This window comes from Sinohyriopsis cumingii, chromosome 10 (assembly GCF_028554795.1).
Source record: "Sinohyriopsis cumingii isolate HCF-2022 chromosome 10, ASM2855479v2, whole genome shotgun sequence".
Lineage (NCBI taxonomy): Eukaryota > Metazoa > Mollusca > Bivalvia > Unionida > Unionidae > Sinohyriopsis > Sinohyriopsis cumingii.
Window position 1 is genome coordinate 23,150,010 of NC_142970.1, and position 13,997 is coordinate 23,164,006.

The 13,997-nt window shown below is 34.1% G+C and overlaps 1 protein-coding gene across 3 annotated transcripts in view; it reads right to left on the bottom strand.

The window, feature by feature from the left end:
- Nucleotides 1-13,997, bottom strand: part of LOC149789717 (oxysterol-binding protein-related protein 6-like) — a 122,854-nt gene that overhangs the window by 77,892 nt on the left and 30,965 nt on the right. For all 3 annotated transcript variants that reach the window (XM_089971728.1, XM_089971729.1, XM_089971726.1), the window contains exons 7-9: nt 13,319-13,450; nt 7,334-7,431; nt 4,500-4,607 (exon numbers count right to left, since the gene is read on the bottom strand). In XM_089971728.1, the coding sequence (XP_089827854.1) occupies nt 4,500-4,607; nt 7,334-7,431; nt 13,319-13,450 (338 nt within the window). The remainder of the gene's footprint in view (nt 1-4,499; nt 4,608-7,333; nt 7,432-13,318; nt 13,451-13,997) is intronic.

The window sequence follows — 13,997 nt, forward strand, 5'->3', positions numbered from 1 at the left end:
TGCATGGCCATCACTCTACATGTGCATCTTGAATACCTACTCATCAATATTTACCACTATTCATTACTGGCCATTATTTACCACTATTCATTACTGGCCATTATTTACCACTATTCATTACTGGCCATTATTTACCACTATTCGTAACTGGCCATTATTTACCACTATTCATTACTGGCCATTATTTACCACTATTCATTACTGGCAATTATTTACCACTATTTATTACTGTCCATTATTTACCACTCTTCATTACTGGCCATTATTTACCACTATTCATTACTGGCCATTATTTACCACTATTCATTACTGGCCATTATTTACCACTATTCATTACCTGCCATTATTTACCACTATTCGTAACTGGCCATTATTTACCACTATTCATTACTGGCCATTATTTACCACTATTCATAACTGGCATTATTTACCACTATTCATAACTGGCATTATTTACCACTATTCATAACTGGCCATTATTTACCACTATTCATAACTGGCATTATTTACCACTATTCATTACTGGCCATTATTTACCACTATTCATTACTGGCCATTATTTACCACTATTCATTACCTGCCATTATTTACCACTATTCGTAACTGGCCATTATTTACCACTATTCATTACTGGCCATTATTTACCACTATTCATAACTGGCATTATTTACCACTATTCATAACTGGCATTATTTACCACTATTCATAACTGGCCATTATTTACCACTATTCATAACTGGCATTATTTACCACTATTCATTACTGGCCATTATTTACCACTATTTATTACTGTCCATTATTTACCACTATTTTTACTGTCCATTATTTACCACTATTCATTACTGGCCATTATTTACCACTATTCATAACTGGCATTATTTACCATTATTCATAACTGGCCATTATTTACCACTATTCATTACCTGCCATTATTTACCACTATTCATAACTGGCCATTATTTACCACTATTCATTATTTGCCATTATTTACCACTATTCATTACTGGCCATTATTTACCACTATTCATAACTGGCCATTATTTATCACTATTCATTACTGGTCATTATTTACCACTATTCATTATTTGCCATTATTTACCACTATTCATTACTGGCCATTATTTACCACTATTCATTACTGGCCATTATTTACCACTATTCATTACTGGCCATTATTTACCACTATTCATAACTGGCCATTATTTACCACTATTCATTACTGGCCATTATTTACCACTATTCATAACTGGCCATTATTTACCACTATTCATTACTGGCAATTATTTACCACTATTCATAACTGGCCATTATTTACCACTATTCATTACTGGCCATTATTTACCACTATTCATAACTGGCCATTATTTACCACTATTCATTACTTGCCATTATTTACCACTCTTCATTACTGGCCATTATTTACCACTATTCATTACTTGCCATTGTTTACCACTATTCATAACTGGCCATTATTTACCACTATTCATTACTGGCCATTATTTACCACTATTCATTACTTGCCATTATTTACCACTATTCATTACTTGCCATTATTTACCACTCTTCATTACTGGCCATTATTTACCACTATTCATTACTTGCCATTGTTTACCACTATTCATAACTGGCCATTATTTACCACTATTCATTACTTGCCATTATTTACCACTATTCATAACTGGCCATTATTTACCACTATTCATTACTGGCCATTATTTACCACTATTCATAACTGGCCATTATTTACCACTATTCATTACTGGCCATTATTTACCACTATTCATAACTGGCCATTATTTACCACTATTCATTACTGGCCATTATTTACCACTATTCATAACTGGCCATTATTTACCACTATTCATTACTTGCCATTATTTACCACTCTTCATTACTGGCCATTATTTACCACTATTCATTACTTGCCATTGTTTACCACTATTCATAACTGGCCATTATTTACCACTATTCATTACTGGCCATTATTTACCACTATTCATTACTTGCCATTATTTACCACTCTTCATTACTGGCCATTATTTACCACTATTCATTACTGGCCATTATTTACCACTATTCATTACTGGCCATTATTTACCACTATTCATTACTGGCCATTATTTACCACTATTCATTACTTGCCATTGTTTACCACTATTCATTACTGGCCATTATTTAACACTATTCATTACTTGCCATTATTTACCACTATTCATTACTGGCCATTATTTACCACTATTCATCACTTGTATTATTTACCGGTACATATTACTTGGAATTATTTAGCACTATTTATCACATACCATTATATACCACTATTTATGACAAAACATTACCTACCGCTATCACTTGGTATTATTGGTATTATTTACCACTATTTATCACTTGGTTGTATTTACCACTACTAATCACCTGGAATTATTTAGCACAAGTTATCACTTGGCATTATTTAGCACTATTACTTGTCATTATTTACCACATCTTATCATGCAGCATTATTTAAACTATTTATCACATGACATTATTTACCACTTTTTATCACATACCCTATTTATCACTTTGCATTAGTTACCACTGTTTGACACCTGCTGTGCAAATATTATCTTTAAAGCACCAATTGTGTACATAAAAATACCTTCTCCCACAGTGAAGATGCTGTTAGATATGCCTTTGTCACACATAAAATGTAATTATAGACAACCAGTGTCCTACCATGATGGACAATCAGTCCTCTGCCTTACACACAACCAGTATCCTACCATGATGGACCATCAGTCCTCTGCCCATACAGGCAACCAGTATCCTACCTTGATGGACAATCAGTCATCTGCCCATACAGGCAACCAGTATCCTGTCATGATGGACAATTAGTCATCTGCCCATACAGGCAACCAGTATCCTGCCATGATGGACAATCAGTCCTCTGCCTTACACACAACCAGTATCCTACCATGATTGACAATCAGTCCTCTGCCCATACAGGCAACCAGTATCATACCATGATGGACAATCAGTCCTCTGCCCATACAGGCAACCAGTATCCTGCCATGATGGACCATCAGTCCTCTGCCTTACACACAACCAGTATTCTACCATGATGGGCAATCAGTCCTCTGCCCATACAGGCAACCAGTATCCTGCCATGTTTAGTGTTTTGGGGACAAGACTTTAGCCATTTTAGTCCAATTTTGTATAGCGGCTAAATTTTGCCGAATTGGGATTGGGTGTAATTTTATCTTATTATAGAATAATCAGTCTTCAGTAAATACAAAAACATCCTTGAAAATTACATCAATTTTTATAACATGAGAAAAGGACACCATGAAAAGTATGTCTGAAAGAATGCAGTGCAAAATTAAAACATAACACAAATATTACAAGATCAGAGGCAAGAAACTCTGTCAATGTAAAAAGAAACTGCTGCATAGTATGTAGTATATATTACACAGTATGAAGCATACACAGCTACAAACTATACAGCATACACTGCTACAAAGTGTGGTATACACAGCTACAAACTAAACAATGTACACTGCTACACAGTGTGTGGTATACACAGCTACAAACTATACAGCATACACTGCTACAATGTGGTATACACAGCTACAAACTATACAGCATATACTGCTACACACTGTGTGGTACACAGCTACAAACTATACAGCATACACTGCTACACAGTGTGTGGTATACACAGCTACAAACTATACAGCGTATACTGCTACACAGTGTGTGGTATCCACAGCTACAAACTATACAGTGTACACTGCTACACAGTGTGTGGTATACACAGCTACAAACTATATAGCATATACTGCTACACAGTGTGTGGTATACACAGCTACAAACTATACAGCATACACTGCTCCAAAGTGTGTGGTATGCACAGCTACACATTATATAATAAATACTGCTAAACAACATGTAGAAAACATTACACATGTGGTATTTGCATTTGCACATTATATAGCATACAATGCTATAAAGAATGCTATATACAAAAAATAAGCATACACTGCCACATAATGTGCAGTATACAATACACAGTATATAGTATACACTGCTACACATACTGTATACACACTACAATGTATGCAGTATACACCACTAAACTGTACATAATATACACCACTACACTGTATGTAGTATACACCACTACATGGTATTTAGTATACAGTACTACATGGTATGCAGTATACACTGATACACTGCATGTAGTATATACTGCTGCAAAGTATGTAGTATATACTGCTACAGAGAAGGTAGGACACACTGTTACACAGTATGTAATATACACTGCTACAAAGTATGTACTATATACTGCTACAGAGAAGGTTGGACACAGTTACACAGTATGAACTATACACTGTTGCACAGGATGTAGTATATACTGCTACAAAGAAGGTCTGATACACTGCTGCATAGTAGTTAGTATGCACTGAAATATTTTATGGACATTGGAAGTAAATGAATATAAGTTTAAAGTTTGTATCCCTTACTACACTTTCAGCAATGCTGGAATTCCTCTTGTGATCCTTCCGCTTGCTCCCTCCTCGTATCAATAAACTTTTGACCTTCTTCTTGTCACTATTTTCTGACTCTCCTTGCTAGAAATTAAACCAGAATTCTAACATGTCATTCTACGAATACAATGCACAACATGCTATAAATGTATTCATGGAACATAAATCCCCCTCCCCTGCCTCAAGTGATCCAACCTGATGTACAGACGAATGACACCTTGATGTATTGACAAACAAGGGCCTATCATTCAGTAGAAAAGCTCAAGCAAAAGCCAAAACAGACAAAGCAGAACACCTCTTCTTTTCTGTGTGGCTCTTTGACACAAAAAAAGGTGCTTAGACTCAACATAATTTTCACAATCAATTAATATCTGCAGCTCAAATAAGATGAACAGGAAAATCTAAATGTTAAAAACTATCTGTTAATTAATGTCTAAATGTAGCAAAACACCAATTATCTGTTAATGTTTAAATGTAGCAAAACATCAATTATCTGTTAATTAATGATTTAAATGTAGCAAAACATCAATTATCTGTTAGTTAATGATTTAATTGTAACAAAACACCATTTATCTATAGGTTAATGAATTAAAAGTGGCAAAAAATTAATTATATGTAGGCTAATGACTTAAATGTAGCAAAACACCAATTATATCCATGACAATTGACACTAATTTAGTAAAACACAAATTATATCCATGACAATGACACTAATGTAGTAAAACACAGATTATATCCATGACAATGACACTAATGTAGTAAAACACAGATTATATCCATGACAATGACACTAATGTAGTAAAACACCAATTATCTCCCAGATATCAACACAAATGAAGTAATATACCAATTATCTCCAAGACAATGACACAAATGTATTAAAACACCAATTATCTCCAAGACAATGACACTAATGTAGTAAAACACCAATTATCTCCAAGACAGTGACATACATATAGTAAAACACCAATTATCTCCAAGGCAACAGAGCAAATGTAGTAAACAGACATTACTAGAAGTCATGTAATAAAACCCTTATGTGTATATGACCAGCTATTAAGAGAGAGTAGTGACAGCAAGATTTTTATGACAGTTATATAACAGTGTTTACAGTACACAGCTCTTTGTAATTTTTCCCTTGTCCTCCAAACTGATTTTGGCGCTTTTCAACTTCACCAGATGCTCCTATTCCAATAACATTTCATGGCAATCGGAGTGGGCCTACAATCACTGTCCAGCATTTTAAAGACACCCACAAAAGATGTACATAAACACTGCTGATTATAGTTCGCAAATAAACACAATGTTGTAGAGATCTCATTTCTAAACCTAATTAAAAAATAACAACAACACTGTACATAATGAAGAAAACACAAGTGAATCGAAGCATTCCGGATAATGATATGAAACTGATCATACAACAAGAATTATCGAAAAACATTGTATGGGACGGACCGAAACAAACTGTTCTGATTATTACAGCATATTATATGCAAGAAACTGATCTTATGTTGCAAATTAACAGAAAGATGGGAAAGGACCGAAAACATTCTCAAGTTATAAAGCCAGAAACTGATAATACATTACAAGTTACCAGAAAAGACTTAAATGGACAAAAAGTACTCTCATATGGCGTCATATTCCACCAAATGTTTTGGGTTTATCTTTCATGAAGAATTATGATATCTGTCTACAGTGACATGATTAGTGAACAGGTTCTGCAATTCGGGACATTCTGATCCAAATTGGGAAGATGGGCATCTCTGTAAATGCGTTCCTAATATAACACATGTATAGTTAGAGATCGATTTCACTGGAGGAAAATTCATCGCAAAAATGGCTACCCAATTTACATCACCTGATTATAGTAACTGGATTGCTAGAAGATTGTAATGTGATTTTAAAAAAAATAAACTTCCTATCTTCACTGGGATTTACTTAAAACATGATCTCATCATAAGACAACCTTGCTTGTAATGTGCCCATTAAAACAGCACATAACTTGTAACAATGTGCACTCCTCATAAAAGATATACTCACATTTATATTATGGCTTCAAATAAACCAAGCCCACCATAACAAAGCCTTACTTGTAATGTACTGAATATAATGTGGCATCAATTATAACACCGTACACTTTGCATGCAAGACGTGCTCCCAGTCATAATGTGTTTTCATATAAAACCTGATCCCATTATTCACAGCCTTACCGTAATGAACCCAATATGACAAATTGCTTATAACACTATTGCTTGTGATGTAACATAAAATAACATGGCAATCTTATAACACTGTAGATTTTTTAGTTCACATCAACATTAATATAGTGAAGTGTAACTATAAATAAAATGTGAAATGATTTGAACCCATTTTAATTTGCACAGACATACATTTAGTGTTCAAGGTTCTGAATTCATTGAATAAAAACCTCAAAACCTCCAGACCACAGATAAAATATTTTCCTTTCTAATACACTTTAAAGTATTTGAACAATTTTGACTGGTTTGGGCAATAAGGTATGCCTAAAACACCAGGGAAAATCTGTCGATTAAATAACTTTAAATCTGAAAAATCCAAAAAATTGTGACAGATAATGTACTACATTTTTGTGGTTAGTGACAAATTTGCTACTATGAATTATTTTGTGAAGATAAAACATTTAATTTAAAAAAGCAAGGGAAAAAATAAAAATATATCAACAACTATCTAATGTTATTACTAAGCAGCATTCTCTTGTTTCAGGCAAAAGCTAGAAGGTTACATGGAGGTCAACACATCATGTCTAAATGCATACATTAATGGATTCTTACATCAGATGAACTGTTGGAAACTGCAGTGAATGGAATACTTCTTATGTGATCTAACTCTTCAGACAACTCTGACAGCAAGTTCTGTGCCTCAGTCAATTCTGAAATATATGTAAAAGTCTGCTTAAAAGGATGTGAATATTGTATAAAAGTTCGAGGAATATCAATCTATGCATTAACTTTCAAACAGATTATAATACAAAATTATGAAAATATCTATACATCGATATTCAAGCATATTACAGTCACAATTATCAATTAAGCTTCAAAAAGATTATAGGTCAAAATTATGGGAATGTCAGTCTCTGCATTAACCTTCAAACAGATTATAGGTCAAGACGTTATGGCAATATCTATGCATCAACTTTGAAACATATTAAAGATTAAAATTTTGGGAATATCTATTCACTAACATTCAAACAGACTATAAGATAATTAACAGAATCGTCTTTCTTCAAAATAACTTTAAGAAAATTTTCTTACTAAAACCTTTTGTCATATTTCCATCCTAAAAAGGCAAAATGTCACAGACCTGATTACCTACATGAATGTCCGACAAAAGGATACCAAAGGTACATTTCACAAAGTTAACACCTGACTAAAGCTTTCAATTTATGTCTCTCTATCAAATATTTTAATAAATAACAGAGACTTCAGAAAGTTAAACAAAATTAGTTTAAAGAGATCTGATTGGTACAGGAACAAAAATATCTGGTATAAGAACACAGATATCAGGTTGGTACAAGAACAAAGACATCTAATTGGTAAAAGAATGGTCTCTCATGAACAAAAATATGGGACCAGTCTGCACAGTAAGCAGGTCTGAATGGGCTATTTTATACATGTTTCTATTAACATTTAACTGAGTCATTCTACTTAGATATTATATTAGGGGCCCCGAGTGGCCAAGAGGTCTAAAGCGCTCTCCGTCACGGATCACTGCCATCTCACCGCTGTCTGCATAGGTTCGAGTCTCGGGCTCGGCCAATGCGGATATGTGAGAAAGCTTGCCGGCAGCTTCTTGTAGGCCAGTGGTTCTTTCCGGGGGTTTCCCGGGTTCTTCCTCCACCATTAATACTGGCCGCCATGTATAGCCTGAATTGTGCTGAAAAATGGTGTTAAACCCTAAAACAACAACAACAACAACAACAATAGATATTATATTACACTAAGCCATCCAACATTTGATGTAGACTGATAAAACTTCCATCCACAAATCAATATTTGGCACAAGTATCTACTTTACAAGTAAATCTAGTGTGTAAACAAGACCTACATGTAGGTACATCATAAATACCACACTTTATCTAGTCTGGAAAAATGACTTATACTTTATCTTGATAATGTACTGATGCAAAATCAGCTAGTCATGTAAGTATGGGCATCTAATTTATGATGCTATATATTTTAAATACTAGGTTAAGTCCCAGTCCTCAGGTGTGAATGAAAGAAAAGTATACAAAAAAAAATTAAAATTGGAATAAACTAGTTTAAAGAAAATTTGAGCATAAAAATACACAGAATTAAGAAAATTGGGATGCAGGAGTACATTTCAAACTTATGACCTCTTGTTTGGCAGCCAGTCTGATTGTTCTAGGACAGGAGTGATAAAAGAAAGTTTCAACATTAAAATAAAAATAAATTTTAAAAAAAATTTAAAAATGAGAGGAACAAGTTTAAAAGAAAATTTGAACTTATAAACACATTAAAAAATTGGGATTCCAACACAATTTTTTAACTCATGATCTCTTGTTTGGCAAGAAGGAAACAGAAAGAGGGCTGTTTATATACAAGATTAATGACACAGTATGAATTTTGTAAATATTAATGACATTGTATGAAAAATGTAAATATTAATGTATGAAAATTGTAAATATTAATGACTGTGAATATTGTAAATATTAATGACACAGTATGTATTTTGTAAATAGCAATGACATAATGTCATTAATATTCACAATATTCACAGTGTCATTAATATTTACAATATTCACAGTGTCATTAATATTTACAATATTCATACAATGTCATTAATATTTACAAAATTCATACTGTGTAATTAATCTTGTATATAAACACCCATACATCTCTTTCATTCTGTGTCCCACTTGCCAAACAAGAGGTCGTGAGTTCAAAAACTTTAAGACTACTTTCCTCTTCAAATATATTACACATTCATATTGTATTAGAACATATACAAACATGCAAAACCAGTCCTCCCAAGTGTAAAAAGAACATTCATGTTTTGGCTTGTTGCTGTACGAAAAGGGGGGCTTTCCTGTCCATCTTTAAGATGATCCATCCTTTTTCTTATCCATCCATCCTACTTTCTTTTTCACATAAAAGCTCCCTTAATTTATATCAGATTTTGACCAAATCTGTCATGGAGCTATTCAGCATTCTGCGTTATTGTGTGGCAGAGTTATCACCCTTGATTATTTGACCCTTCCACTTTCTATTATGCACCATAATTAACTCTAGTATTGTTATGTTGCTTTACATTTTGTTGAGACCTTGTTCAATTTGTCTGTTCTGCATCCATGTTTAGCAGACTTGTATTTATTTTAACAAGATTTTATGCAGTCTGATTTCCATGAGACCTTGGACAAGCATGATTGTCAATGTTCTGATAGTCAGGTTACCGTCCTTGAATGTCAGATCCACATATTTTTACTTCTACACAACGACTCCCTTTATTATTTAATTTCAAGCAAATTTTATAGACATCTTGATATTGATGAGGCCAACAAGAGTTTGGCTCCCATTGATAGAGGCAATAACATGTAAAATCATCAATTACTTCAACAAATCCCATGTTAGCTCACTAAGTTGACATACACTTGGTACAGGCAAGGCATGCAATAATTGTCTTAATTGACCTTCATTGTTCAGGATTTGTAACATTTGGTCACCTCTGTAAACCTCAAATGACAATTGGAACCAAAAAAAAAGAAAAGAAAAACAACCTCAAAATAACATTCCAAAAAGTTCATTTATATCAATAACCAAACTCATCATTAAAATTTAACTTGTAAAAAGCAAGTATCAATGATACATAGTGACAACAAGGTCAGAAAAATAAAGTCCACAAATTGCAAAACATGTGTTCAAATTATCAATGAAAATTGAAAAAGAAAGTTACCATCATCTTGTAGTAACATTAACTTAAAATAGTGTACCAACTTTATGTTTACATGGGTGAAATACTTGAAGATTCTGACAGACGTCCCAAAGCAATTTAGTGTGATTTTGATTATACCTCAGCAATAAATTATTATTGATAATGACTATTACTGTACATGGATAGAACCCTGGCAGTGGACTATAGTAAAAGTCACAAAGCTCATGTTGGCATTCAACACTACTATTTTGCTAATGGGTGTCATTCTAGAATTTGATTCTACATACCTTTAAATGGCAATTATCCACTTTATTTGGATCCTCATACAGCCATATTCCTTTGGAAGGCCATTATTTACATGACCCAAGAACACATGGCAAAATCAAGTAAAAGTTATGTTAAAGTCAATGGACATTTCTGGTGTGATCTGATACAATCTGAATTATACGTCGTTCACTGTGATGTCTTAATGAAAGTTATGCTTGCTGATACATGAATTCATACGAGCTATAGTGTGATCATTACACTCAACATATGGGCCCTGAGTGGCCGAGTGGTCTAAAGTGCTCACCATTCCGGATCAATGCCATCTCATCTCTGTCTGCGTGGGTTCCAGTCTCAGGCCCAGCTAACGTAAGTATATGAGCAATGTCTGCCTTTATTTCCCATTAGGCCTACTGGTTCACTTACAGTTTCAAACTAATTTTATGACAAAATAGTGTACAAGAGGCAGTTAATATATATCCAGATCACCGATTCTGATCTTAAAACACAAATTGCTATTTACACACTATTGGTAAAGTTTCGAAACACAAGTTTATATGTTTTTATCATCAAAGGATAGCATATGGAAATTGATAGTTGCTACCTTACTAGGGAAAGGGTTAATGGTCAATCAGCTATCAAAACACATGCTTGTGAATGGGCAAAAGTTTGTTTGTCAACGTAATTGATATAAAAACTATGCCTAGCTACTGATGTCTTGATGAATACATTATGCTACAACACTAGAAGTAATGGGGTTAAGGCGAGGGGCATCTAAAAATAAGTATGGTCAGTCAATGTACCTCTTAAAAAATCACAGGGCAAAATCGTTTTTGCTTTCCTAACAGAAGAAGGCGAAGTTTACATTTTTTTAGGTGACTTAGTTGCCCACTTCACCTGGTAGCATGACCCCTGGCCCTCCCCAAAAACTATGAAAATTAGAAGAACTATTGGTTGCCACTGAGTTTAATTTCTACAGTCTTTATAACACAGACATAGCTCTTGTTTGTCCATCAGAGTGAGACTGAATTTTGTCAATCCAAGTAAGGACTTATTCCAAACACTAAGCTAGGCATCACACACTTTCTTAAACTTAGCTACTGTCCCATCTGAACTATCAATTCTAGCAGCTTTAGCACTCTTCTGAATCTCATTACAATCTTTGTAAGTTTGTCGTTTAACCAAAAATACTTATCCAAATTTACGAGTGGCATTTTGTCTAAGTCTCAACATGTCTTGATTCTAAGGTCACTTGCATTGCTTATTCTGCTACATTCAGAAATGAACACAATAACGAAAGCTAAAGTTGTTTATTTGATGCACTCTTATAAATGATCATATGTACATCCCTGGGTCTTTCTGCCTCTGAATTCAATCACTGTAAATATCAGTACATTTTCCAACCCAGCCACCAGTGAAAGCCTTTGAACTTGCTGCCCAGTATACTTCATCATGTTCTTTTTGATGTACTCTTATAATGGCAACATGTATGTACATTAAGGGGTCTTTCAGTCACTGAATTCTGTCATCGTAAATATCAGCACAGCTAACTGATCAACACATTTTCCCACAATGCAAGTGGCTGAAGCAGGACTCCCGCCTCAGTGATTTTCTGCATCCCAGATAAAAAATTGGCATCCAAATATGCGTGGTTTAACGCCATTTTTCAGCACACGATAGGCTATGCATGGCGGCCAGTATTAATGGTGGAGGAAGAACCCGGGAAAACCCCGGAAAGAACCACCGACCCACAAGAAGCTACTGGCAAGCTTTCTCACATACCCACATTGGCCGAATCCAAGACTCGAACCCACGCAGACAGAGGTGAGATGGCAATGATCCATAATGGAGGATACAGATGGGAATATATTATAAAGACAACATTTTTCTAAAAGAATTGGGTTTGACTGAAGCAGACTTTATTTGCTAATTTGATCAGGAAACTTGATTCAATTAAAACAACACTGTAGCATAATGTTTCAGTGTCCAGCTTGCCACTGAAGTCTTCCATCAAAATAAAGTTTCTCTGTGCAGTTGCTGATATAAAGCAAGGATATCATAACTGCATCGTAATTCTGGGTTAAATGTTTTCTTTATACTGAACCTACCTCATTATAAAGTGTCTCACAGTTGTAAGACTTCTTTGCAGATTATGAGAAAACAATGCAGCCTTACTTACTAATGCATTCAAGACACTAACAGTACTATTGCCTAAAATTGACAAGTGTAATTTATCTAGTTCTCTGGTAACTAAACCAGTCTTTCACAGAAGGTATTAGATTCCATGGAACCCTTGTTCTACAATGCTCTACAGCTATGTCATAACATATCTCATCTGAGACTGGTATTTTAATGATACATCTCTCTGCTTATAAAGATGAAACACGAGTTACTTGCATTTGGTAGCGGGAACTTTGTGAATTTAATATTACTGCACAGGTTTTAGGTGAACAGAGCAACTGAAGCTGTGGATAATTGACTTTCAAAAATATTCAAACCTAACACTGCTGCAATGATCAGTGTCTTTAATATCAGTGCCATCAAGTGATATCAACACTCTTGCCATTTTGAGACAAAACAATACCTTCAAAATATCTTCTCACCTTTATCACACTGTTCAAATCCTTGTGTATCTAGCACCCATGCTGCAACACGGTCTTGTCCCTTTATACTTGATTTACGACTGAGTTCTCGCTTCAGCTGAAATTCAAGGCTGTGCTCTGGCAGATTTAAACCTAAAAACAATTATATATATATATATATATATATATATATATATATATATATGATCTGCATGTATGCACATATGCATGTTGATAAATGTTGTATGGACCTGAAGAGTGCCAGAAGAAAAAAAACTATAATCAGTTAAATTCATAAATAAAAAATTTCATGGCAATTTTTTGATAAAGTATTCATCAGGAATTAAATCCTAAATTAGGGATCTTGATTGTAAACTATATCTAATTAAATATCAACTCCTTGATTTCAAAAGAAACAAAAACATCTGATTAATATTTGTGACTACTTCAGAATCCGCAATCAATTACAAATTTCATACATCCTAAACTTTGGTGATTTACACTATTTCAATAAAGATGAAGAAAAACATGCTAAAATACATCTTGTATACTGGAAATTCTTAATCTTATATCATGTACAAGGATATCAAGACCCCGACCAGGATTTGATTTGAGCATCTTTGATGCTTCCGTTTACTGCATTTCAATATAAGTGTATCTGGATGTCCCTATCAGCTATCCATACAAGCATTTCAGTGTA